This window comes from Vulpes lagopus, chromosome 8 (assembly GCF_018345385.1).
Source record: "Vulpes lagopus strain Blue_001 chromosome 8, ASM1834538v1, whole genome shotgun sequence".
Taxonomy (NCBI): domain Eukaryota; kingdom Metazoa; phylum Chordata; class Mammalia; order Carnivora; family Canidae; genus Vulpes; species Vulpes lagopus.
The window spans coordinates 130,636,946-130,660,171 of NC_054831.1; the positions used below are offsets into that span (position 1 = coordinate 130,636,946).

At 58.9% G+C, this 23,226-nt stretch overlaps 2 protein-coding genes across 6 annotated transcripts; both read left to right on the top strand.

The window, feature by feature from the left end:
* The first annotated feature begins 1,215 nt into the window (after positions 1 to 1,215).
* ARHGEF19 (Rho guanine nucleotide exchange factor 19) lies at positions 1,216 to 22,929 on the top strand. 4 transcript variants are annotated; one of them, XM_041768261.1, is made up of 17 exons: positions 1,216 to 2,455; positions 2,979 to 3,260; positions 13,078 to 13,521; positions 13,937 to 14,218; positions 14,381 to 14,489; positions 14,578 to 14,654; positions 14,932 to 15,194; positions 16,101 to 16,261; positions 16,373 to 16,525; positions 16,799 to 16,928; positions 17,074 to 17,148; positions 17,283 to 17,372; positions 17,563 to 17,723; positions 19,890 to 20,048; positions 20,357 to 20,436; positions 21,866 to 21,970; positions 22,398 to 22,929. In XM_041768261.1, the coding sequence occupies exons 3-17, from the start codon at positions 13,107 to 13,109 to the stop codon at positions 22,553 to 22,555; spliced, it is 2,418 nt and encodes an 805-aa protein (XP_041624195.1). In that variant the 5' UTR covers positions 1,216 to 2,455; positions 2,979 to 3,260; positions 13,078 to 13,106; the 3' UTR covers positions 22,556 to 22,929. The 4 variants fall into 4 exon arrangements, with proteins under 4 accessions (XP_041624195.1, XP_041624196.1, XP_041624197.1 ...); XM_041768262.1 differs by lacking the exons at positions 1,216 to 2,455; positions 2,979 to 3,260 and adding an exon at positions 7,710 to 9,269; XM_041768263.1 differs by lacking the exons at positions 1,216 to 2,455; positions 2,979 to 3,260 and adding an exon at positions 9,303 to 9,845.
* Positions 5,126 to 6,795, top strand: LOC121498177 (anoctamin-7-like). 2 transcript variants are annotated; one of them, XM_041768269.1, is made up of 3 exons: positions 5,126 to 5,456; positions 6,054 to 6,119; positions 6,666 to 6,795. In XM_041768269.1, the coding sequence occupies exons 1-3, from the start codon at positions 5,265 to 5,267 to the stop codon at positions 6,771 to 6,773; spliced, it is 366 nt and encodes a 121-aa protein (XP_041624203.1). In that variant the 5' UTR covers positions 5,126 to 5,264; the 3' UTR covers positions 6,774 to 6,795. The 2 variants fall into 2 exon arrangements, with proteins under 2 accessions (XP_041624203.1, XP_041624204.1); XM_041768270.1 differs by having other exon boundaries at positions 6,669 to 6,795.
* Positions 22,930 to 23,226: the final 297 nt, after the last annotated feature.

Genomic DNA, 23,226 nt, shown 5'->3' on the forward strand with positions numbered 1-23,226 from the left:
TAAATGTGTGTAGAATGTTCAGCGCCGCAGGAGGCAGCAAGTGAAGGGCACAGTAAACACTGGCTATTGCCTTCGTCCTTGCCTTCCCGTAGAGGTGGCCCTTGTTGGGCTGAGAGCGGCTGGAGAGGAGGGAGACCGGTCGGGTCGCAGATGGGAGGACAGCGAGGTGGCAGTTGCCCTGCATATTCCCCCTTGGGGGTGGTGGCTGATGGGCAGAGGGAGGGGCAGCCCAGCTGGGGCGGGGAATGGAGGAGCTCCTGGCACCTGCAAGTGCACCCGGAGCCCCACCCCCTCACTCCGGTCCTGGGGCGCCCTGGAGGGCGATGGCACCCAGAACAGGCACCTGGACCACGACCCTGTCCGTGCTCCCGCATCAGCATTTATGCCTCAGACTCCCGGGGCAACCTTTTCTGCGCAGGAAGACCCACCTGGGTGAGACCTGGGCCAGACAGGACTCTTGCCCCACATCACGAGGCTGGAGTAGCCGCCCCACGGTCCCTCCCTTAAATCCCCTCTCCCCTAAATCCCAGGCATCTCTGGTCTATTTCTTGCAACGGGCAGTTCCACCTGGAACTTCACCCAGTCCCTCTTGTGGCAGCGCAACTATTTCCTTGAATTTCAGCTTCAGGGGGACCGATAAGCCCAGTCCCCTGCTCCCCGCCCAGGAGGGAGGTGATGATGCAGCTGGTCCTAACCGGCCCCGCGGTGGGACAGTCTTGAGCTCCTGCGGGAGGAGCTGCTGTGACCCCCGCGGAGGCCGTGGAGTCCAGCGGGAAGAACCAGCGCCCTGGGCTGCGCGGCGCCAGCTCCATCCCCCAACGAGCTCTGCGACCTGCGGGAGCGACTTCGCACCTCATCTGTAAAATGGGCTCTACCGTAGGGTCACCCCCGGAGAAGGGCTGGGATGCTTAAGTGGACAAAGTGTGTCCAGCGCTCGGCCCAGGGGCCTTGCACCATGGAGGTGGCCTGTACAGTGGACACAGCAGCCACAGCTTGAGGTCGCAGCCCACTCGGAGTCTCTCCACGTTCATACGTGGGGTGCTAGTTCCCTTCCTCGTTTGAACTTCAAAAGAGAAAACGTGCGTCAAAGTGCTTTTGGGCTTTTTTTTTTTTTAAGTAAGATTTTGTTTATTTATTCATGAGAGACACAGATAGAGAGAGAGAGAAATAGAGGCAGAGCCACACACAGGCAGAGGGAGAAGCAGGCTCCATGCAGAGAGCCTGACGTGGGACTCGATCCCAGGACTCCAGGATCACGCTCCAGACCAAAGGCAGGTGCTAAACCGCTGAGCCACGCAGGCATCCCCTGAGCCACCCAGGGATCCCCCAAAGCGCTTTTGAAGGCGGAAAGGACCCTCGTGCAGCAGGACCTGTCACCCCCAGCCGGAGTCGCAAGGCAAGGGACTCGGGGCTCTGGCCCACTGGGAGACCCTGGTCCCCGGGAGCACGGGCCTGCCCCGCCCCACGCCGTGGACTTCGCCAAGCTGAGCGCACCTGGTTCCACGTGGAGGGCCCGGGAGGGGTCGCCGGGGGTGCGGAGTATTGCCAGGTGTGGGTGACCCTGCTCTGGGCCCCCAGGCCTGACCCCACCTGGCCTCGGCCGGCTCGTTGGAGCAGCTGCGGTGCGTGGGTGGGTGCGACTGCAGCAACCCATGGCCAAGGGGCCCGGGCTTTCCCCGGCGCACAGCCCGCAGCTCCTCGCTCTCTGCTCCCAGCTCCCGGCACCAGCTCCTAGCTCCCCCCTCCTAGCTCCCTGCGAGCTGCGGGAGGCGGCGGGGGCCTTCGGCGCAGGGGCCGGGCGCTGTGCTCCCAGGCTCCCGCAGGGAGGCACCACTTTAGGTCTGGGGGCAGTCCGTGTCCTAGCGGCCCGCGGTGCCCCATTCCCGCCTCCTCTGTCCCCCTCGGACGCTCACCCGCTGGAACACCCCAGCGCAGGCTGAGCTTAGTGGGCAGATGGGCTCTCTGATCATAGCAACCGGAAGGTCGCCGCCCTCGGTCCCCAGACTGAGACGAGACTCTGCAGTCCCGCTGTGTTAGGTCTGGCGCTGGGCAGAGGGCTCCTGCCCCGGCTCTGCTCACCGATTCCTGGGCAGGGATTACTAGGACTCCTACTTCAACACACTGAGGCAGGGGTGGCGAGACAATTGCCTGGGAGGGTGGAGCTGGGACCTAAGTGGGGAGCTGATGCCAGGATTCTCTCTGGCAGGTGGCAGTCTGCGGGAAGATGGCCATTGCCGTTGCTGGCCGGGGAGTCTACACTGCAGCCTTCCCACTGCATGAAGAGGAGAGGACGCAGCCTCAGCTCTCTCCTGCTCCTGGGGCATCAGGAAGGAATTCTGGGACTTCCCTGCAGCCCTCCCTCCTTTCTTCTGCCTAGGGACCCTTGGAACCGCCCAGACCCCGACCCTCACCGATTGCTGTATTCATACTGGACCTGCTGGAGATGCTAGCACAGGTACCAAGCCCTGTACCTTGTATGAGAGTACCCTGGGGAGAAGGTGGCCATCTACTCTGGCTAGATGAGTCTGGCATTGGGGGTGAGGACTGGGAGCTGGGGTCAAGTGCAGAGATGGTGGCTTATGGACTTTAACCTCTTTAGGCTTTTGCACAGCTAAAAGGCTGCTGCACTTCTGGGCACCTTGGTCTTTTTATCTGCCTGGGCACCAACACACCATAAGTAGCTGGAGCTGGGGGCAGGGAGATGGGCTGGGTGGGCTGGATTAGCTGGCTGGTTGAGAATAGACCTTTCCAGGATGAGCTCCTTTTGCTTATAGGGAAAAGATCTAGGCCATGAGGGTGCATTCCTCATGTGCCCTCTCAGCAACACTGTGCCATGTGGAATATTTCCAAGATCTGCCCCATGGCAAGGTGAGCCAGGGACAAGAGCAAGGGAATGGGTAGGTGTTTGGGACACCTGGACCTGGCTGCAGGGAAAGCAGTGCTGGCCACACAGTATGTCCTCTCTCCCTCCCTTGCAGTTGGGCTACGTTTCTGACTATCTGGTGACTGTGTTCTTCAGCATCTTCATGTCCTTCTAAGCCACGGCCTTCCTGGAGCCGTGGAAGTGCAAGCGCATCACCTTGGCCCACCACTAGGACCTCAGTGGCTTCCAGGAAGAGGCGGTGATGCCCAGCTCAGCTGGCCAGGCCCAGAACTCCATTTCCTAGAGTTCTCAGAGACCACAAGGCATGTTGGGAAGAGCCCCGACTTTGGAGTCCATCGCTCCTGATCCAAATCTGGCTCCTTCCCATACCTCCTGGGTTAGTTTCCCACCCTCCGCTGCTATCAGGATGAATTAAGGTTTGGTGAGATTAAACACCGGGCACATTTAGGGCCTCAAAGAGAAACTTTGTAACAGGGAAGAAAGAGAGAAGCATTCCATTCACCCATCCGTCAGCCACCCACCAGCCCTTCCAAACACCTAATCACTTACCTTGAATCTGTTTGCTTCTTTCCATCTCGACTGCTGCTTCCATCCCCACCCCTAGTCTGAGCCACATTGTTTCACCTGGACCACTGTGGTAGTCTTCCAACGTCTCTCTGCTCCTGCATTTGCCCTACTTAATTCATTTTCAGCTTTCAGGATGATCTTTCAAAAACCCAAATCACATCATGCATTGGCCTCCTCAAGCCCTTCTGTTGGGTTGTGCAATCCCATATGGGATGCACCAGGTTAAATAGATGTGGGAGGAAGAAAAGCAGAAAGGGAACAGTGAGGTAAGAAGATGAATGTGAGTGGTGCCCTCTAGAATAGTGCAGCTCATGTGCCCTAAAGAATGGCCCCGCCTTTGCACCGACTGTTCCTCCCCACCACCACCACCACCACCACCACCGTGGGGTGCTGCCCCTCCACTCTCTCCTTACTTAGCATCATTCCTTCATAAGACTTGTTTGCAATTATATATTTGTGCTTATTTGTTTGACGTCTGTTTCCCCAACTAAACTGTAATTCCTTTTTAAAAAAAAATATTTTATTTATTCATGAGACACACACACACACAGAGAGAGAGAGAGAGAGAGAGAGAGAGAGGCAGAGACACAGGTAGAGGAAGAAGCAGGCTCCATGCAGGGAGCCTGACATGGGACTCGATCTCGGGTGTCCAGGATCAGGCCCTGGGCCAAAGGCAGGTGCCAAACCGCTGAGCCACTCAGGGATCCCTAGACTGTAATTCCATCAGGGTTTGGGTCTCCTCCAGGTGTTCACCATATCACATCCAGTATCCACTGTAGAATAGTATGCAATCAGTTACTACTAGGGCTTTTTTTTTTTTTAAGATTTATTTTAGAGAGAGAGAGTGGGTGGGGGGAAAGGGGGAGTCTCAAGCAGACCCTGTAGTGAGTGCAGAACCCGATGTGGGGCTTGGTCCCACGACCCTGAAATCATGACGTGAGCCAAAACCAAGAATCAGACACTCAATTGTCTGAGCCACCCAGATGCCCTAGTCAACAGTTATTGAATAAACTAATACAGTATCCATTACCCATTATCTCTTCATCCATCCGTCCTGTCATCCCACCATGCTTTCATCTGCTCATCCACTTAGCCATCCATCCATCTACCTACCCATCTGCCCTTCTACTCACCCACTTGTGCGCCCACTTATAGAGATTTGCCAGTTGTTTGCCTGTCTGGTTTATCCATCCATCTGTCCATCTACTACCCACCCGTCTATCAGTCTATCCCTCTCCCACAGTGTGTCCATTTGTTGTTTCCATTTCTGTTTACCTTCCCATCTGTGCACCCAGCCATCCACAGGCTCTTAGCCAGGCCCTTGGGGGGAAAAGCCCTGCAGAAACAAAAATGATTGGGACCTCATTCTGGTACTTCTAGAGCTCCCTGCGCAGGCAGAAAAAGATGGGGGGCTCCTCTCACCCCAGAGTCGTGACACTCAGCTTCTTGGGCCCCAGGGGGCACATCTGTTGCCTCTTCAAACAGGAGCGTGCGGGATCCCTGGGTGGCGCAGCGGTTTGGCGCCTGCCTTTAGCCCAGGGCGTGATCCTGGAGACCCGGGATCGAATCCCACGTTGGGCTCCCGGTGCATGGAGCCTGCTTCTCCCTCTGCCTGTGTCTCTGCCTCTCTCTCTCTCTCTGTGACTATCATAAAAAAAAAAAAAAAAAAAAAAAAACAGGAGCGTGCATGTCCAGGGTTGCCACTCTGGGCCCACAGATGGCCTAGAACCCAGTGACAGGCTTGAAGGAGTCCTACTTCCCCAATTGCACCTGCCTTCCTCACCTATTCACCAGCTCTGCAGTCATCCTCGTCATGGTGAGGGGGCTTTGGACCCTTGCTCTGGCACCCCTGTTTGCTATGCTCAACAACGACTGGGCGGAGATCCGACCGGACACCCACAGATTCGTGGGAGAATATTGGAGGCCAGTGGTGGAGCCGGCACAGGGCATTGCAATCTGGCTGCTTTTGCTTGAGGCCATGGCCCACCTTCTGGTCATTGTGAATGTGAGCATGGGGCAAAGGAGGGGCATACGGGCTCAGAGGGGGGAAATAGAGATCAGAGACCAGGAAATGTGGCTTAGGAATAGGGAAATGGAGGCTGAATTCCAGGGTCAGAGATAGGGAAATAGAAACAGAGTGCTAGGATTCTGGGTGCAGGCTCATCCTGGGTTTGGACCCAGGTGGAGGTAGTTGGGAGACAGGACCTCGGAGTCCCTCTGGCCCTGCAGGCTTTCCTCCTCGCTTTCACCTTGGACTTAATGCGCCTGATGGACCAGTACGAACACTGGTACAGCTTTGTCTGCCTCACACCTGCGCCCACACCTCCAGGCGCAGGGACCGGCAAGTGGGAGCGTAGAGGCAGAGGGTCTGGGCCTGTCTAACGGGCAGAGAGCAGAGCCTGCGGGCCAGCGGGGCCTGGCGGGGGGGCGGGGTGCTGGGTGCTGGATCTGGAGGCGGAGGGTGGGGCGGTGCCAGCGGGGGGGCGGGGAGGTTGAGTCTGCGCAGCGTCTCAGCTGGGGGGGCGGGCGGGGGGTGGGCGTACAGCTGCAGGGGCGGGGCGGGGAGCCTCCGCTCAGGTACGCGGCCTTTGGCGACCCACAGGGGAACCTCACCCTCTTCTACTGGAAGCTGGTGGCCGTGCATCTGGGCTTCATCAGCACCTTCGAGGTAGGCTCAGCTCCTCGTGTGTGCGACAGGCCTGGGTTCAAGTTCAAGCGCTGCCGCCGACCCGCTGTAAACGGGGGGGGGGGGGGGTATGCTCTAGAGTAGGATCTACTTCCTAGGAGCCTTATGGAGATTGGATGTCAACCACTCGCACAAGTGTCCAGAACATTGCAGGTGCTCAATAAATCAATAGCACCACTATTACTATTATCTTTAAGCAACAGACCTAGAGGAAAGAGGGAAGGCAGGCTCCCCCCGGCTTTGCTCAGGATCCTTCCTCCAGCCCTGCCTCTACCAGGGGCCCTAGTGTTGTTACGGGTTTCGAATGATACCTCTGTGTCTTTGGGCAAATGACAACAGCTTTTTACGCCTCAGTCTCTTCGCCTGCAAAACAGGGGTAGTAACTGTACTCACCTCCTAGCGTTGTTGCGAGGATTAAGTGAATTAATAGCCCGGAAAGCTCAGAGTGGTGCCTTGCATTTAGTAAGCGCTCCGTAAATGGAGGTAGCCGAGGGACTCCTGCTCTCTTTGGCTCCCCCTTGCCTCCAGCAGGTGCTGTTCTCCGTGCGCCTCCCCGCCTGGCTGGTGCCTCAGTTCCAAAATAAGGCGGGAGCCTGCGGACTCCCGGGAGGCGCTGCTGCAGGTCCGCTCGGCTAACGGACCCTGGCCCCGCCCCCGGCCACGCCCCCAGGACTTGGCTCCGCCCCTCGCGCCCCGCCATCTGCGCTGGCCTCTCCCAGGAGAATCGGCCGGCTTGCCTGGCCCCGCCCCCGCCAAGCCCCGCCCCCGCCAAGCCCCGCCCCTTCTCTCACCTTCCCCCGCGCTGGAGCCCCCTCTGCTCTCGGGGACCAGCCTTTTCAGCCTGCCCAAGCCCTGCTTTCCGTCCTCTGCAGCAGGGGGGCCGTCCCCAGAGCCCAGGACCAGGGGCGAGCGAGGCGGGACCGCCCTTCAAGAACTCTAGGTTCCCCAGATGCTTCCTACATTTAGGGTCCTCTGCTTCTGGTCCGGGGTTTGGGCAGTACCTTGGCCAGCGGCCCCAAGGTCGGCCTCAGAACTGGGAAGAGGATTAGAGCTCTCCGAATTCCACCGGCCTTGCATTGCGTCCCGCTCCCTGTCCCCGTCTCCTGCTCTATGTGCAGTGCTGGCAATAAACCTCCCTCTCCTGCCCAGCGTGCCACCTCTCCACGGACACCCGGTTTCCACACACGCAGCGCAGCGTCTCTTTATTATGTAGGGATGATCTGGAGGCCAAGGGAGTGGAGGGACCCCGATCACTCAGTACTGAAAGGTTCCCAGTTAATGGGGGAGACTTCACTGGGATCTGGGCCCTGGACACCTGCCCCATATGCTCATAGAGGCCTGCAGTGTATGAATAATAGTAAAAGGGTTAGTCAGGAGAGCTGAGACACCTCCCAAAGGATGTTTACACACTTTTCACCAGATCCTCCCAAAAGCCTGGTGACGAAGTCCTGGACAGTGGTTAGGGACACAGGTTGGTGGTTGAGTCAGAGACCTGGGTTTGAATATTAGTTCCGTCCCCTATTAGCTGTATGACCTTTAATCCCTTGGACCTGTTTCATATCTGTAAAACAGACTTCACAGAGCTCACGAGAGATTGAATGAGATAATTCCCGATTTAACATGTCCAAGCCTCATGTCCTCATCTGATAAGTGGGGGCAGTAACAGAGTCCTGGAGGAGACGGAAGACTGAATGAGTACGTATCCCCTGCTTTTCAAAAGTTTGTGTTACACCCCGTGGCTTTCACTGAAGAACTATATTAGTACCTGTTTTCGCTACTAACCGGGAGAAATCTAAAAAGAATTTTTGCTTTTATGGAAAAAGATGAAAATAGCGTTTAATGTTTGTTTTGCAGTGATCCTGTATAGAGGCAGCACACACCCTGAGTAGAGAGCTTGCCCCACCAAGCTTTTCCCTGGCACAGCACTCAGCATCTTTGCATCAAGCCACCAGAGCTTTGAACTGTGTCCAGGAGCATCTGTGCTTTTTCTAGATTTATTTTGTGCATCTGTTAGTGAGATGTATCCAAAAGTATTAGCAAAGCCCGAGAGAGCTTATTTTTGGGGTGTGGGAGTGCTAAAGACATTCTTCCGTATACACTAATGGTCATTGCTGCTTTATTTTATGCCATTTTTGGTTTAGGAAAGCTTTCGTAGGAACACTCGACTTTTGAGTAGTGGGGGAAACCCGTAAGCAGGTGTGGAGTGCTCACAACAGTGCCTGGCGCATAGTGTACAATAAGTTACTAGCAACGTGAGTATTGGTATTTGCGTACATAGTGATATTAATACTAAGTGTCTGGCAATTACGCAGTGCTCAGATAAATGGCAGGTAGCATTAGGAAGAGAACAGCTTTCCCTCTCATGGGCTTGGGAAGACTGTAGGCTTGCTGCTGCTTCCTTACTGGAGGCTGCTTCTACTTGGGCTGTTGGTTTAGTAAGGGCTCATTTGGTGTGGACTAGAGTCAGGGAAGGCTTCCTGGTGGAGGAGGCCATTGGAGGTGGCAAGGCTGGGTCATTCCTGAGAGCAGTGATGCTGGAAGGGCCTGCCGGGAAGGTCCTGGATGCACCACACTACCGTCCTTCGCGATTTCCATCCCCCCACCATAGAGATGAGCATTCCCATTTTATAGGTGCCGTAGCCAGCTCAGAGAGGGGTCAGCCAACTGCAGCGTTCTCAGGGTCCCTGAGGAGTCCAAGGCTTGGGAGGTTCTCTGTGAAGCCTCTCCTCCCCCAGCAATCTCACCCCTTCAGAAGAGGGGTGACCTGTTTCCAGCGTGGAAGAGCAGTGCTTCCCCCATCTTTAGGATATCGGTCTGGGGTCCTTCAGAGCCTCTCCTGGGCATAGGACTCCCATTGTTCCAGCCCCCCTCTTGTACCCCAGACTGGCCAAACCGGTTCTGGGGAAGGGGGGCGGGGAGCAGGCACGTTGAGACAGCCGCCTGCCCGCCTGCGAGGTTCCCTCCGCCTTCGCCTCCCCCCTCCCTGCCCCACACAATACCCGGGATCCTGCACTGCCCGGCTCAGGGGCCATGCTGACATCGCCCCCTGAGAACCCGGCTACAACCCCAGAGCCCCCAGGTGGTCTGGAGCCCTGAACCGTGTCGGAGGCCGGACGGAGCTCCCTGGCTGAGGTAGGGCCCCACCCTGCTGCCAGCAGTCCCATCCTCCTCCCGCCAGTCTTCCCAGAGTGAGTCCTTTGTGCTGCCTGCCTGGCCTCTGATCCTGGCTCCCACCCACTTATGGCCTCCTGGGGTTCAACAGCCTGTTTGGCCTGGATCCCCTTTCCAGTCTTGACCTTCCACTTAGCTTTGCCCCTTAAGGGGCACAGGGGCCATGGCAGGGCCTTCCTTCTCTGGGCATGGGGCAAGGGGGATCAGGGAGGGGGCAGGGAAATCCTGGGCGCAGGAAGCCAGAGGTGCTCTCCCTAAACCATAGTAGTACCCAGAGACCCTCTCTGCCAGCCTTGCCAAGTGGGCCCATTGTCCCTGTGACTAGCAGTGTCCACTGAATGGGACCCTCCTGGGCCCCTGCCCATCCTTATCTGCTTGCAGATGACACAGGTTTCCTAGAGGGGGCAGCCAGGAGGGACCTTATGTGCCACTTCACGGATGGGGACACTGAGGCCCAAGAACAGGCTGTGACTCTCCTAAGGCCCCATAGCTGGTAGTGTCAACGCTCGACTTGAACCTTGGCAAAGGTTTTCACCTGTGAGTTCCAGAATGATCCTTGGCCCTAGAGTATCCGGTGGTCATGTCTGGGGCAGGGAATGTCCCTGCTATTTGGGGCCAGTTCTCTTCCTGAGGCTTTTTCCTTTTCCTTTTTTTTTCTCTCTCTAGCAGAGATGAGCTGCACACAATATGAACACAGCTCTACCCCTCCTTGGTCCCCAGCACTGAGGTTAAGTGGGCCACATCTTTGGAAGCTAGAGGGTATCCAAGCTAGAGGGGTCATTCCCGTTGCTCTTTGGTCTGAACAGAGGTGGAGGTTGACTCATTCCTGACTTTCCCCCTAGGAACCTGCCTCCAGCCTCCTCCCTCCAGAAAGCCTTCTACCGCCTTCCCCCGACATTCACCCAGGCTTCTCCTCTAAGCCTTTAATAGGGGGTGCTCCTGCCCCAAGGCCTCCATGTTTTTGTTCATTTATCCCTGTAACTCAGAAGGGTGTGTGTGTGTGTGTGTGTGTGTGTGTGTGTGTGTTGGGGGAGGAGGTGTGCTCCAGGGGCTTCTAGAATCCAAGGGGCGAGGATGTCCCAGAATGCAAGGGAGCAGAGGCATGTGTGTATTCTCGCACATGCGTCCCCACTGAAGCAAGTAGGATTTCCATGTTGAGGGTTGCAGATTCCTGGAGAGGAAGAGACTTCTTGGGCAGGCAGTGGTCTCATGTCTCCTTCCACATGCTTCTTCAAAGAAGGGTGGGGCTCATTCTCAGTGACTCAGTTTCCCCATCTGTGTGATGGCCCAAGCCACCTGCCTGGCTAGAGAAAGGCTAATACTCCGTTGAATGACTATAGACTACAGAGCTCCCACTGCGTGCTAGGCGCCTTACATGTGCTATCATTAATTCTCGTATTAGTGCTTTAAAGCTGCTATGACTAGCCTATTTATCAGATGAGGAGATAGAGACGTGCTCAGATGGACAGAGGTTTAAGGTACGCGCTAAAGCTGTCCCTGCGGGGGAGGGCCCGGCAGGGTAACTGGCCCTTGGGAGCATCCCCACCCCGCCCCAGGGAGGGGCTGAAGAGAGCAGAGGAGCTGTTGGGTGCCTGCGCAGGTAGAAAGGTCCCCCTCCGGGTCCTCTCCTCCATCCCTCCCTCCCACGGTCACTGACGCTGTCACTGTTCCTCTCAGGTCAAGATTTTCTCCCAGTCGATGTTTACTGGGTCCCTGGGTGTTGCAGCCTGAACAGTTAGTCATTACTTCCTCCAGGCAGCCGTCCTGGAATGCTCGGGTCCAGTTGAGCCCAGCACTGATGGCTCCTCCGGCTTGGCTCCTGCCAACCCAGATTGTAACTGTTTTCATTTTTAGCTCCCTCACTAGACCGGCAACCCTGCCGGCCACAAAACGTTTGTCCATCTGTCTCCCTGGGTTTTTCTGGGCTTCTCATCTGTCTCTGAGTATCTGGCCTGTGAAATTTACAGTGTCTCTGTTTCTGTGGGTCCCTGAGTGTCTCAGAGTCTGTGGTTTTCTGGGTTTGAGTGTTTTGGGGTCTCTGTTCTGAGATGTTCCCTAAGGGGGCTCTGTGTCTCTGGGTCTCTCTCTCTGTCTCTGTCCCCTGGGTCTCCTCGCCCTGTCAGGCGGGGCACTGCTCCTCTGGCCTGAGGAGCCTCTGGGGGGGGGGTCCTCGCTGCCCTGCCTGCCCACAGTGAGGCCAGGCTAGGGTAGGCCCCCGCCCAGCCCGCTGCGTGCTCCCTCCCTCCCTCCCGCTTGCCTCACCACAGGGTTTGATGAATCAAACTCTTTGTCTGGGTGGGATCTTCCCCAGCCAGCTGGGCAGAGAGAGGGCTTCCCCTGCCGGAGCAGAACAACATCGGCAGCGGCCTTCAGCTGGAGAGGTGAGGGGTGCAGGAGGGCGGCCAGGGGAGGGCCCCAGGGGAAGGGCTGTGGGGGCTCAGATCCCTCTATCATTAGGCCTGTCCTGAGGCTCCAGCAGACTCCTTGGGGATGACTTCCTGCCCGGAGAGGACCTAGTCAAGCTGACCCCGGGGCTGGGAGCTGGGGCAGGGAAGAGCCCCTCTCTCGCCCCAGGCTGGGGAGCCAGGACATCTCCCTGCCCTTGTCCCGGGAGGGCCCAGCCAGATCTGGGTGGTGGCCCGCCTGCCAGTCTGTGACCCTCCCAGCCAGCTTGGCAGGGTGTGGGCACCACTCAGCGCTGAGGGCTGCTGCTCTGGGCCTGGGAGAGGAGGTTGGGTAACACCAAAGCAAGGACTTCTGGGCCTGTGTGTTTGTACCTCGGTGTGTGCGTGCAGACAGGAGCAGGAGAAAGCTTGAGTGGGTACATAAACATCTGATGGGTCCGCGTGTATGTGCATATGAGAGAGTGTGAATATATGTAGTTGTGTAAAAAGTGTGTGAATGCGTGAGCCTGTGAATTGGAAGTGTCTGAGTGTACCTATGAAAGCGTGTACGTCCATGTGTGTACTCGGAAGAGAACGTGTGTGCAGGTACATGGAACATACGTGGATTGTGTGACAGTGTATGTATGTGTGTCTGGTCATAGGTCAGTGAGTTAAAAATGCACGAGGTGGTTAAAGCGCAGACTCAGAAGCCAGACTGCCTCGGCTTGAATCTTGGCTCCCCCGTATGTCTCACCTTCCTCACCTATAAAATGGGGATTAAAAAGTGGCATCAACTCAGGGTTGGGAGGATTAAATGAAATAATATATAGAAAGTACTTGGCCTGCCATTCAGTAAGTGCCAAGTAAGTGTATTTTTTTTTTAAGATTTTATTTATTTATTCGAGACAGAGAGAGTGAGAGAGATGGAGAAGAGAAGCAGGCTCCACGCAGGGAGCCCAACGTGGGACTCGATCCCTGGTCTCCAGGATCAGGCCCTGGGCCGAAGGCAGCACTAAACCACTGAGCCACCGGGGCTGCCCAGTGTTTTTTTTTTTTTTTTTTTTTTTAAGATATTATGTATTTATTCATGAGAGACACACACAGAGAGAGGCAGAGACATAGGCAGAGGGAGAAGCAGGCTCCCCACAGGGAGCCTGATGTGGGACTCGGTCCCAGGACCCCGGGATCACGACCTGAACTCAACTACTGAGCCACCCAGGTGCCCCTAAGTGTTAGCTATTACGGTGCAATTAGGTGTGTAAGTGTGCTCGTACAGATGTTGTACATACGTGTACACAAGAGTTGGTCCAGGCCTCCAAGTCAAAGATGGCTTGCTGGCCAGCCCTGCTGTTCCGTGTCTGCCTCTCATACCTTTTCTCCTGCAGGCCCAGGTGGGTGGCAGAGCAAAGGAGGAATGGACTGTGGGCCACCTGCCACCCTCCAGTCCCACCTGGCTGGGCCACGTGGCACTGCCCGCCGCCCAGTAGCTGTGTGCCAGCAGGAGAGTCTGTCCTTTGCAGAGTTGCCCACCCTGCAGCCTCCGAGTCCTCTGTGTCTGGATCTCTTCCCTGTCACCCCAGAGGAGCTGCGGGCTCCTGGCAGCCGCTGGTCCCTGGGGACCCCTCCTCCTCTCCAAGGGCTGCTATGGCCACCATCCCCGAGAGTCCCAGACACCGAGATCTGCACCAGTGGGGGGATGCGGCCCAGCAGGGCTGGCAGCTGGCCACACTGTCCTAGTGCCCAGCCCCCAGCTCTGGAGGGACCCTGGAGTCCCCAGCACCCACAGCCACAGCGCCGGGCCAGTCATGGCTCAGAGAAGAAGTCAGCCTGTGAGTCACTCTGGGTGGGGGGGTGGTGGCCCAGTGGGGCAGATAGGGGAGAAGTTGGGTCGCTCTTTTAAGACTCTTAAGCCCCAGGATTCCCCCAAACAAGCAGAACAAGTGGTAGATTTTAGTGATAAGAGAACCTGAGCTCAAAGAGGACAAGTGACTTGGAGGTTATACAGCAAATGAGTGGCTGTCCTGGGCTCCTTGGCCCTTTGCCCACTGCAGCCAGGCACTGTGCTCTCTCTACTGCCCCTCTTGTTGATCCCATTGGGGGTGGGGGGTGGGGACCAGATCCTGGCAAAAACACTGACCTTTCCCTCAGATGCCCAGGGCCACAGGCATGTGGGGAGCAGGGAGGAGTGGGGAGGGCGCCCAGTGGATGCATGCCAGCCTCTGCTCTCACCCCACGTCCCCATAGGGCGCAAGATGCGGGTCTATCAGCGGGAAGAGCTCCCTGGCAGCGCTGAAGCCCACACTGTCTTCCTGGAGCCTGGCCAGGCAACAGAGCAGGCCCTGAGCACAGAGGAGCCCAGGGCCCTGGAGCTGTCTGCGCCCTCCCGAGTCGGCCTGGAGGGGCCTGAGCGGAGGCGCTTCTCAGCCTCTGAGCTGATGACCCGGCTGCACTCTTCCCTGCGCCTGGGGCGGAACTCAGCAGCCAGGGTGCTGACCCCGGGGTCCGGCACTGGCATAGCTCGGGAAGGTACCAGCTTCTCCCCGGGGGACCCTAAGAGCAGGCCACCCGCCAGATGCACCATGGGGCACGACCCACCCCTGAGACTGGGTGCTGGTCAGCTGCAGTGTGGCACCCCAGTGCCCAGCATCATTCTGGGAGCCACCCACCCTCAACTCTCACCCTCTCCAGGAAAAGCATCTGGAAGGGAGTGGCGCCGCGGAGAGATGAGGCTGGACGGCTTGGCGACGCCGGCGCCTGTTGACCCGAGCACGGGCCAGAGCGGCTGGCCGGAGCCCAGGTACTGTCTCCCACCCCGCAGTCGTCGGAGGAGGAGCGGGGGGGGGTGGTGCGGGCGAAGAGGGGCCCTGACGCTGCCCCTTCCGTAGGCTGGACACGCAGGAGGAGCAGGCGCTGGACTCCGGGAGCGCCAGCGAGCGGCGCCAGTCTCGGTTTCTCCTTAACAGTACGTGGGAGGAAGGGGCTGGGGGCGAGAGCGAGAGAGAGCGAGAGAGAGAGCGAGAGAGAGCGAGAGAGAGAGCTGAGCCTCGCGGGCCAGCACAGTAGCCAGCGCGCAGTGGGAGCGCCAGCCGCGCCTCTGCAGGGAGCGGGAGTGGGGGTGCGTGCACGAGGGGGTCGCGCTCCCGCTCCCCGCGCCTCCGCCCGACGGCTCGGTCAGGGGGCGGGCTCTCGCGGAGCCTGGCCGCGGCGCCCACGCCCTCCCCGCCCCTCTCCCCGCCCAGCGGTCCTCTACCAGGAATACAGCGACGTGGCCAGCGCCCGCGAACTGCGGCGGCAGCAGCGCGAGGAGGAGGGCCCGGGGGACGAGGCGGAGGGCGCGGAGGAGGGGCCCGGGCCGCCGCGCGCCAACCTCTCCCCGAGCAGCTCCTTCCGGGCGCAGCGCTCGGCGCGAGGCTCCACCTTCTCGCTGTGGCAGGACATCCCCGACGTGCGCGGCAGCGGCGTCCTGGCCACGCTGAGCCTGCGCGACTGCAAGCTGCAGGAGGTGGGCGGGGGGGGGCCGCGGGGCGGGGCGGGGCCTCGAGGGGCGGGGCCAAGGGACCTCCCATCCCCGGGGTGGGCGTGGGACCCCGCGGGAGGGCGGGGCCTCGAGGGGGCGGGGCCTCGAGGGGGCGGGGCCAAGGGACCTCCCATCCCCGGGGGTGGGCGTGGGACCCCGCGGGGAGGGCGGGGCCTCGAGGGGCGGGGCCTCGGGGCGGGGCCAAGGGACCTCCCATCCCCGGAGGTGGGCGTGGGACCCCGCGGGAGGGCGGGGCCTCGAGGGGCGGGGCCTGGGGGCGGGGCCTCGAGGGGCGGGGCCAAGGGACCTCCCATCCCCGGGGGTGGGCGTGGGACCCCGCGGGGAGGGCGGGGCCTCGGGGCGGGGCCAAGGGACCTCCCATCCCCGGAGGTGGGCGTGGGACCCCGCCGGGAGAGCGGGGCCGTCTCTGCGGAAGGTGGGTGCCGGGACCTGGCAAGGTGGGGTGGCTGCTAGGGGGACGGGAGGGTGCGGCGCAAGGCGCCGGCTGCGGCTGGACGGGGGCGGGCCCGGGGCGGGGTCAGGCTGGGTCCGCGAGGACACGGAGCCCGCGAGCCCTGCGGAGAGAAAACGCGAGGTGGGCGAGGGACCGAGGGCGCTGGGGGTGCGGGTGGAGCTAGAGGCTCAAGCAAGGTCTTCAGCTGAGCTTGAACAGTTGCGCGCGGCCGGACGTGGTCCCCTAGACCCGCCAGGCACCAGGCCATCGGAGGTGGGGCCAGAGAAGGGGGCGGACGAGGGGGTGTGGTGTCCAGGGCTTGGGCAGCAGGGGGAGGGGAGGAGTGACCGGGTCGGGAGGGCGGGTGGCCAGCGAGGCCACAGTGTCCGGGGTGGGCCGGTACGGCCCTCTTCAACCCCGCGTCCACCCTCACTCAGGCCAAGTTTGAGCTGATCACATCCGAGGCCTCATACATCCACAGCCTGTCCGTGGCCGTGGGCCACTTCTTGGGCTCTGCTGAGCTGAGCGAATGTCTGGGGGTGCAGGACAAGCAGTGGCTGTTCTCCAAACTGCCCGAGGTCAAGAGCACCAGCGAGAGGTGAGGGAGCGGCAGGTGCAGGGGGGCGGGGACAAGGCCTGTGATTGGCGGGTCTCCCAGGTCTGGGGTCTCTGCTTGGCCCTGACCCTGACCCCTCGCTGGACCCCTCAGGTTCCTGCAGGACCTGGAGCAGCGGCTAGAGGCAGATGTCCTGCGTTTCAGCGTGTGTGACATTGTGTTGCACCACTGTCCAGCCTTCCGCCGAGTGTACCTGCCCTACGTCACCAACCAGGCCTACCAGGAGCGCACCTACCAGCGCCTGCTGTAGGGCTGGAGGCTCTGAAGGGGAGGGGAGGATAAAGGAGGCTTAGGCGGGAGTGGGCACAGAGGACTGGGTGAAGAAGGGTGACCTGGGAGGGGAATGGTTCCTGAACAGGGCTCTCTGACCAGCATAGGGTTAGACCCAACCCCAAGGGGCAAGGAGGATGTACTGAGAAGGCACCCAGAAAACCAAGAGGGTGGCTGGGGTCATGAATCCTGGCAGTTCATGGGATCTACAAACCCATCTGTGACCCCAGGCTCTTCCCCATCTTCCAGTCTGGAAAACCCCAAGTTCCCTGGCATCCTGGCTCGCCTGGAGGAGTCTCCTGTATGCCAACGTCTGCCCCTCACCTCCTTCCTTATCTTGCCATTTCAGAGGATCACCCGCCTCAAGATGCTGGTGGAGGTACCTGGAGGGCACCGGGCTGCAGTGAGGGCTGCACGAGGGAAATGGTGCTGTGCCCTCCACAGCCCCTTCTGAGTATCCATGGGTGGGCAGGGTGATGGGTGGAGGGCTCGGCCTGCCTCATTGCACTGACCTCACCCTCCAGAACATCCTGAAGCGGACAGCACAGGGCTCTGAAGACGAAGATGTGGCCACCAAGGCCTTCGATGCCCTCAAGGAGGTGAGCTCAGCTCCCCGGGGCCTCCCCAGAACCCTGACATATCTCCAAATGAGCCCCAGGTGGGAGCCTGAGGCTAGGCTCTGTGAGCTGGGGTTGGGGGGCTGCAGGAGGTGACCCACCCACGGCCTCCCCAGCTGGTGCAAGAATGCAACGCCAGCGTGCAGTCCATGAAGAGGACAGAGGAGCTCATCCACCTGAGCAAGAAGATCCACTTTGAGGGCAAGGTGCATGCCTGCAGCTGGCAGGATGGGATCCACAAAGGGGCAGCTTGTTCCCTCCTTCCCTGGGCACCGCAGGCCAGCTCCTCTCAGCCCATCCCCGACCACTCCCCCCCCCCCTGCCCTGGGTCTGTGCTCTCTGCCCTGCTGTCCCAGGCCTGACCTGCCCTCCCCTTTGCCTCCTCCATCCTTCCAGATCTTCCCCCTCATCTCGCAGGCCCGCTGGCTGGTTCGGCATGGGGAACTGGTGGAGCTGGCCCCACTGCCCGCAGCGCCCCCCGCCAAGCTGAAGCTGTCCAGCAAGGCCGTCTACCTGCACCTTTTCAATGACTGCTTGCTGCTCTCCCGGCGGAAGGAGTGAGTCTGGGCAGGGTGGGGGGGGAGTAGATGGGAGTCAGGTCCCTTCTTCTCCACCATGGAGCTCACAAACGGTCCATCACTGGCCCCGAGAGCCCCTGTTTGTGCCGGACTGTGCTGCTGGGGCACCCTGAGCTTCACAGGCTCCCCCAGAGAAGGCAGAGGTGTGAGGCTAGTCCATTTTCCAGACCTGAGAACCAAGGGCTGGACAGTATGCAGAGGGCTTGATGCTGGTCTGAGCCTTAGCCAAATAGAGCAGAGATCAAGAGCACAATCTGGGAGTCCCGGCTCCGCCCTGACTCATAAGGCTAGTGGCCAACATTTACTGAGCGCCTATTCTGTGCCAGGCATGCCGTGTGGATTATTCTCTTCATTCTTCTAAATATCTCCCTGGACAGTAGGCTCCCTCGTTATTCTCAAGATCACGGATCTAGCAAGTGCAGAAGCCAGGAGGCCGGTTCTGTCTGATGTCTGATCCCAGGCTCTTAACCACTGTATTATCCTATCTTCCATCTGTAAGATAGAGACTATCATGTAGGGAGACTCAGTCTGATAATAATACATGGAAAGAGCTTAGCACAGTGCCTGGCACACACTGAACACCCAGTCACTATTAGCTGTAACTATTATCAGTTTGGGATGAGGGGGAAGACTTTCTGAGTAGGTAAGCCTTAAGGCTGGACGTGGTGAAGAATGGGCTTCTTATACTATGGGAAGGGTTCATTCCTGATTTATTCCTTCATTCACTAAAGTGTCCCTGAACTGCTATTCTCTACCGGGCCCCGATGGGTGCTAGGGCTCTGATGGGTGCCCATAGGTGCTCTCAGAACAATAAAAATACATCCTGATAACCACGTGGTCAGGGTTTTGATGGAAAGGTGCTCTCCTACTGTAGTATTCCCTGGTATGAGGATCAATAAAGCTTCATTTTTTAAAAGATTTTTATTTATTTATTCATAGAGAGAGAGAGAGAGAGAGAGGCAGAGACACAGGCAGAGGGAGAAGCAGGCACCATTCAAGAGAGCCTGACGTGGGACTGGATCCCGGGTCTTCAGGATCACGCCATAGGCTGCAGGCGGCGCTAAACCGCTGCACCACCGGGGCTGCCCCATCAGTAAAGCTTCAAATAGGAAGGGACATTTGAGCTCAGTTTTGAAGGATAATTTGGAGTTTGGGAGGATATAGCGAAGTCACAGTAGGATACAACAGCAGAGTGTGTTTGGGGGATGATGGAGCCTAATATGGTTGGATTTGTAGAGGGAAGGGCAGAGAAGGAAGTTGGGTGGTTGAAAGTCATGGTACCGAGGCTGGGCTTTCTGGGGGCCATGGGGAGCATGGGGAGTTAGGCAGACGAGTGACATTTTACTCCTGTCTAGTTTGGAGGATGGACTGGAAGGGGAGAGACCAGATGCTATTGCAGTTGCCCAGGTGAGAGTAGGTGCTCCTGAAGTGTTCGGGGCTTGTGGGAAGCAGACTCCAGGGACGACAGGGAGTTTGTAGGATGGAGCTGCTGGCTGGCTGTGTATGGAGAGGGAGGGAGGAGGCCGGAACGATGGCTGAGTTTCCTCCTGGGCACCTTCAGGAAGTCTTCCCCAGAACGGGCACTGTGAGGGGATCCTGTCTGGAGTGGGAATTACTGACTTCTGCTTAGACAGGTTGAGAAGGAATCTGTGGGACATCCTTGACCCACCCACCTACCCATCCTTCCTGCAAGTGTTTATTGAACCCGAATTATGGGCCAGGCGGTGTCAAGCCCTGGGGAGGATGGCAAAGGAGAGACAGAGCTCTCCTTCCATACCAGTTAGAGAGTCAGACAGTAAGCAGCAAGGGTCTCTCTCATCCAGTGGGGAGGGCTCCCCGTTGGCTGTTGAGAACAGGGACTGGGAGGGGGCGGTGGTTCAGAGAGAACCTGAAAGCTCGCCCTGGGGATAGGGACGAGTTTTTGTCACCTTCTACTTTGGTCAGGGAACCAGCAGGAGTGGCTGTCTCCATTCCTTGTGGGACTCCGATGGCTGTTAGGGAGGTGATGCCCTTGGGCAGCCAAGTTTCCTTGGGGAGGGAGCCAGAGGGGCAGCCAACCCTTCTGATCAGCACTCACCTGTCCCGAGGGTGGGGTTGGGAGCCTGAGGACAGCCAGGCTGACCTCCCCTCCCCTGGTCCCCACAGGCTAGGGAAGTTTGCCGTCTTTGTCCACGCCAGGATGGCCGAGCTCCAGGTGAAGGATCTGAGCCTGAAGCTCCAGGGCATCCCTGGCCACGTGTTCCTCCTTCAGCTCCTCCATGGCCAACACGCGAAGCACCAGTTCCTGCTGAGGGCTCGGACCGAGTGAGTGGGGCTAGGGTGGGGGGCGAGGGGACCCCTTGGCAGGCAACAGGCCCTCCCAGTCTGGCTGCAGGAGGGTGGCATGAGGCAGGACACGGATGGAGCTGGCGTCCAGGGGCTTCTGGGCCTGCTCTGTTCTTCTGCAGACAGCTGGGTGGGGCCCCGGCTTGGGGACAGGGCTGTAGGGTGGGCCCTGGGTGGGGGGGTATCCTGAGTCTGGACATCATACCCAATTCTCCCAGCCGTTTCACCACTGTGGCCCGGGGAGATTGCACTTTGCGCGTTGTGACAACTCCGCCTCCCCTCCCTAGAAGTGAGAAGCAGCGGTGGATCTCAGCCATGCGCCCCTCCAGCTCCCAGGAGGATAAGGAGATCTTCAGCGAGGGCCAAGGTAGCAGCCTGCCTCCCCCACCCGCCTCTAGGCCCACATCCCCCTTTTCTCCAGGCCTGGTGCCATGGTGCCCCCGGGCTGTCTCCCCCTTTGCCTCAGTCGCAGAGGGCAGGAACCCAAGTGGCCCTGGGGTTGGGGTGGGGGGTGAGGGAGCAGCTCCGTTGACACAGAGGCTTCTCTCTGGGGTGTGAGTGTAGCCACTATGCCCCAGTGCTGCCCAGTCAGAGGGACCCTGGGTACCAGTCAAGGGTTTCTGAGCTGGGGGGCTAGGGCCAAGCTGTGGAAGGGAGAAGGGAACTCATTTCTACTCGTACTTGCCATGTGTCAGGCCCAGTGTTAGGGGCTTTTTTTTTTTCTTTTTTTTCTTTTTTTGTTGTTAGAGGCTTTATATGCATTTATTTCACTTAATCCTTATGAAAACCCTGTGAGGTAGACTCCTTTAAAAAAAAAAAGATTTTATTTATTTATTCATGAGAGACACAGAGAGAGACACACACACAGGCAGAGGGAGAAGCAGGCTCCATGTAGGGAGCCCCACGTGGGACTCGATCCCGGGCTCCAGGATCATGCCTTGGTCTGAAGGCGGCGCTAAACCGCTGAGCCACCCGGGCTGCCTGTAGACTCATTTTTATTCACATCTGGAAAAACAGGCTCAGGAGTGTTAAGTAACTTGCCCAAGGTCAGCCAGCCAGGGGATAGCAGAGCTGGGATTCAAGCCAGGTCTGGCCCCAAAGCCTGTGGTTTTCCCCGGCTTGGGCTAGGAGTCCTGTTGGGGCTGTGGGGTGAGCTCCACCCCACTCCAGAGAGGAAAGGCCTGTGAAGGATGAAGGGGGCAGCCATGGAAAGATCTGGGCAAAAGTACTCCTGGAAGGAGGGCGGGCAGTGCCAAGGCGCGGAGGCAGGAGGGAGCTCAGGGTGTTTGGGGAACAGCAGGGCAGCCAGTGTTGCTGAGCTTCCGGAGCAAGGGGTAGGGGTGGGGGGAGGCTAAGCCAGGAGGCAATGTGGGGAGGACTTTGGATTTTATTCGGAGGAGTGGGAAGCCCTGGGAGGGTTACAGCTGGGGGACTGATGGAAGTCTTGTCCCAGTTGAGCAGGATGGATTAGAGGAAGTCCTGGAGTAGTGACAGGAGCACGGGAAGGGGCCATTTCTGTTGTGGGGGGTGCCTGGGGGCGGCTGGACACTGGCTTGGAGGTTAGCGTCGGGGTGCAGGACTGAGCTGGGGAGGTGAGAGCCCCCAAGCTGGGAGGGACGGCATTCACCCAGGGCTTGTGTTTAGGGCAAGAGAGGAGAGAGGCCAGGGTGGGCCGAGGGAGGCGCAGAGAAAATTAAGCAGCAGCAGCAGCCACCCTCCTACCCCTTTACTTCCTTCTCCTCCCCCTCCACACCCCCCATTACCCCCCCCCCCCCCGCTCTCCCCTGGGCTGTCAGACCGCCCCCAGGTGCAGTGTGTCCGGACATACAAGGCTCTGCAGCCAGACGAGCTGACTCTGGAGAAGACTGACATCCTGGCAGTGAGGACCCGAACCAGCGACGGTGAGAGGAGCCTCCTGGGCAGGCTCCCGCTCCCTACCCCCCGCCCCCATGGGTCTTGGGCAGGCAGGAGGTAACTAGGTGGCTAAGATGTCACAAGAAAAGATTACGCAAGTGTTGATCAACCACAGCATGTAGGAATCAAGTTAGACCAGAGGAGGAACTTCCTGCTCTGGGAAAGATTCAGTGACTGACAGGGGAGAGTGGGAAACACCCTTCTTAGAGGGTGCCGGGAAAAACAGGTCAGGAGTTCACCTACAAGACTGCTGCGAGGGGCAGGGTCCTTCCTGGGGCTGGGATGCTGGGATGAGGTCTCCTTGGGCCCAGGGGTGCAGACAAGGCTTGCGTCAGGGCCTAGGCATTCCCTTGCAGGCTGGCCCTGGTGTCCCTTGGATGCCACTGATGCTGCTCCTGGCCTGCGTGCCCCTAGGCTGGCTGGAGGGGGTCCGCCTGGCAGATGGCGAGAAGGGGTGGGTGCCCCAGGCCCACGTGGAGGAGATCGGCAGCCTCAACGCCCGCCTTCGAAACCTCCGAGAGAATAAGCGGATCACAAGTGCCACCAGCAAACTGGGGGAGCCCCCCACATGATGGGCAGGCGTGGCCTGGGACACCAGCTCCGTGCCCAGCTCCTGGGCAGGTCTGGAGGGGCCTCCTGTGGGGGTCCCGTGCTCCGTGGCCTGCCCTGCAGGGTCCAGCCTGTCCTCGCGCGCCTCGAAGTCCGCACTAAAGGCCGATGCAGGTCCTTCCTCCGGCATAGGGACTGCACAGGTGACCTGTGACACCTGACGAGGACCGGAGCCCACTGCCTTCACGCTGCCTGACTCTGGGTCCCTCTGGCAGGGGCTCGGCTGGGGACGGCGCTGGTGCTGAGGGGTCAGATATGTATATACCTGGGGTCTTCTGGCCGGAGCCTGCTGGGCCCTGGTTGCTGTGACTTTTCTGTAAATAAACTCCCATGATGCCTTTGCTTGGAGTGTGCAAGCTGTCTGATGCTGCCCCACCGCAGCCCCCACTTCCTCTAGCTCGAGGTCAGGAGGGTCTCTGGCTGCCCCCCAGCGGGGAGTGTTCACGTCTTAACCAGGGGAAGGGGACGGCGAGGCTGTGTCTGAATTAGACCTCGCGGGCTGCAGTTGGCAAAGTACCAGATTCGAGTAGGCCTGAGGACCAAAGACACTCGTTAGCTCTTGTGTTTGTTTTTCTTTTTTTTTTAAGTTTTTTTTTTTTTAAGATTTTATGTATTTATTCACGGGAGACACACA

What these genes read in the sequence shown, in the direction of transcription:
- ARHGEF19 (XM_041768261.1), top strand. Translation starts at nt 13,107, where the DNA reads ATGGACTGTGGGCCACCTGCCACCCTCCAGTCCCACCTGGCTGGGCCA. An exon ending in GCGACTGCAAGCTGCAGGAG is followed by an intron (nt 15,195 to 16,100) that starts GTGGGCGGGGGG and finishes ACCCTCACTCAG; the next exon opens with GCCAAGTTTGAGCTGATCAC. An exon ending in GCCTCAAGATGCTGGTGGAG is followed by an intron (nt 16,929 to 17,073) that starts GTACCTGGAGGG and finishes CTCACCCTCCAG; the next exon opens with AACATCCTGAAGCGGACAGC.
- LOC121498177 (XM_041768269.1), top strand. Translation starts at nt 5,265, where the DNA reads ATGGTGAGGGGGCTTTGGACCCTTGCTCTGGCACCCCTGTTTGCTATG. An exon ending in ACCTTCTGGTCATTGTGAAT is followed by an intron (nt 5,457 to 6,053) that starts GTGAGCATGGGG and finishes GGCGACCCACAG; the next exon opens with GGGAACCTCACCCTCTTCTA. An exon ending in GCTTCATCAGCACCTTCGAG is followed by an intron (nt 6,120 to 6,665) that starts GTAGGCTCAGCT and finishes CCTTGCCTCCAG; the next exon opens with CAGGTGCTGTTCTCCGTGCG.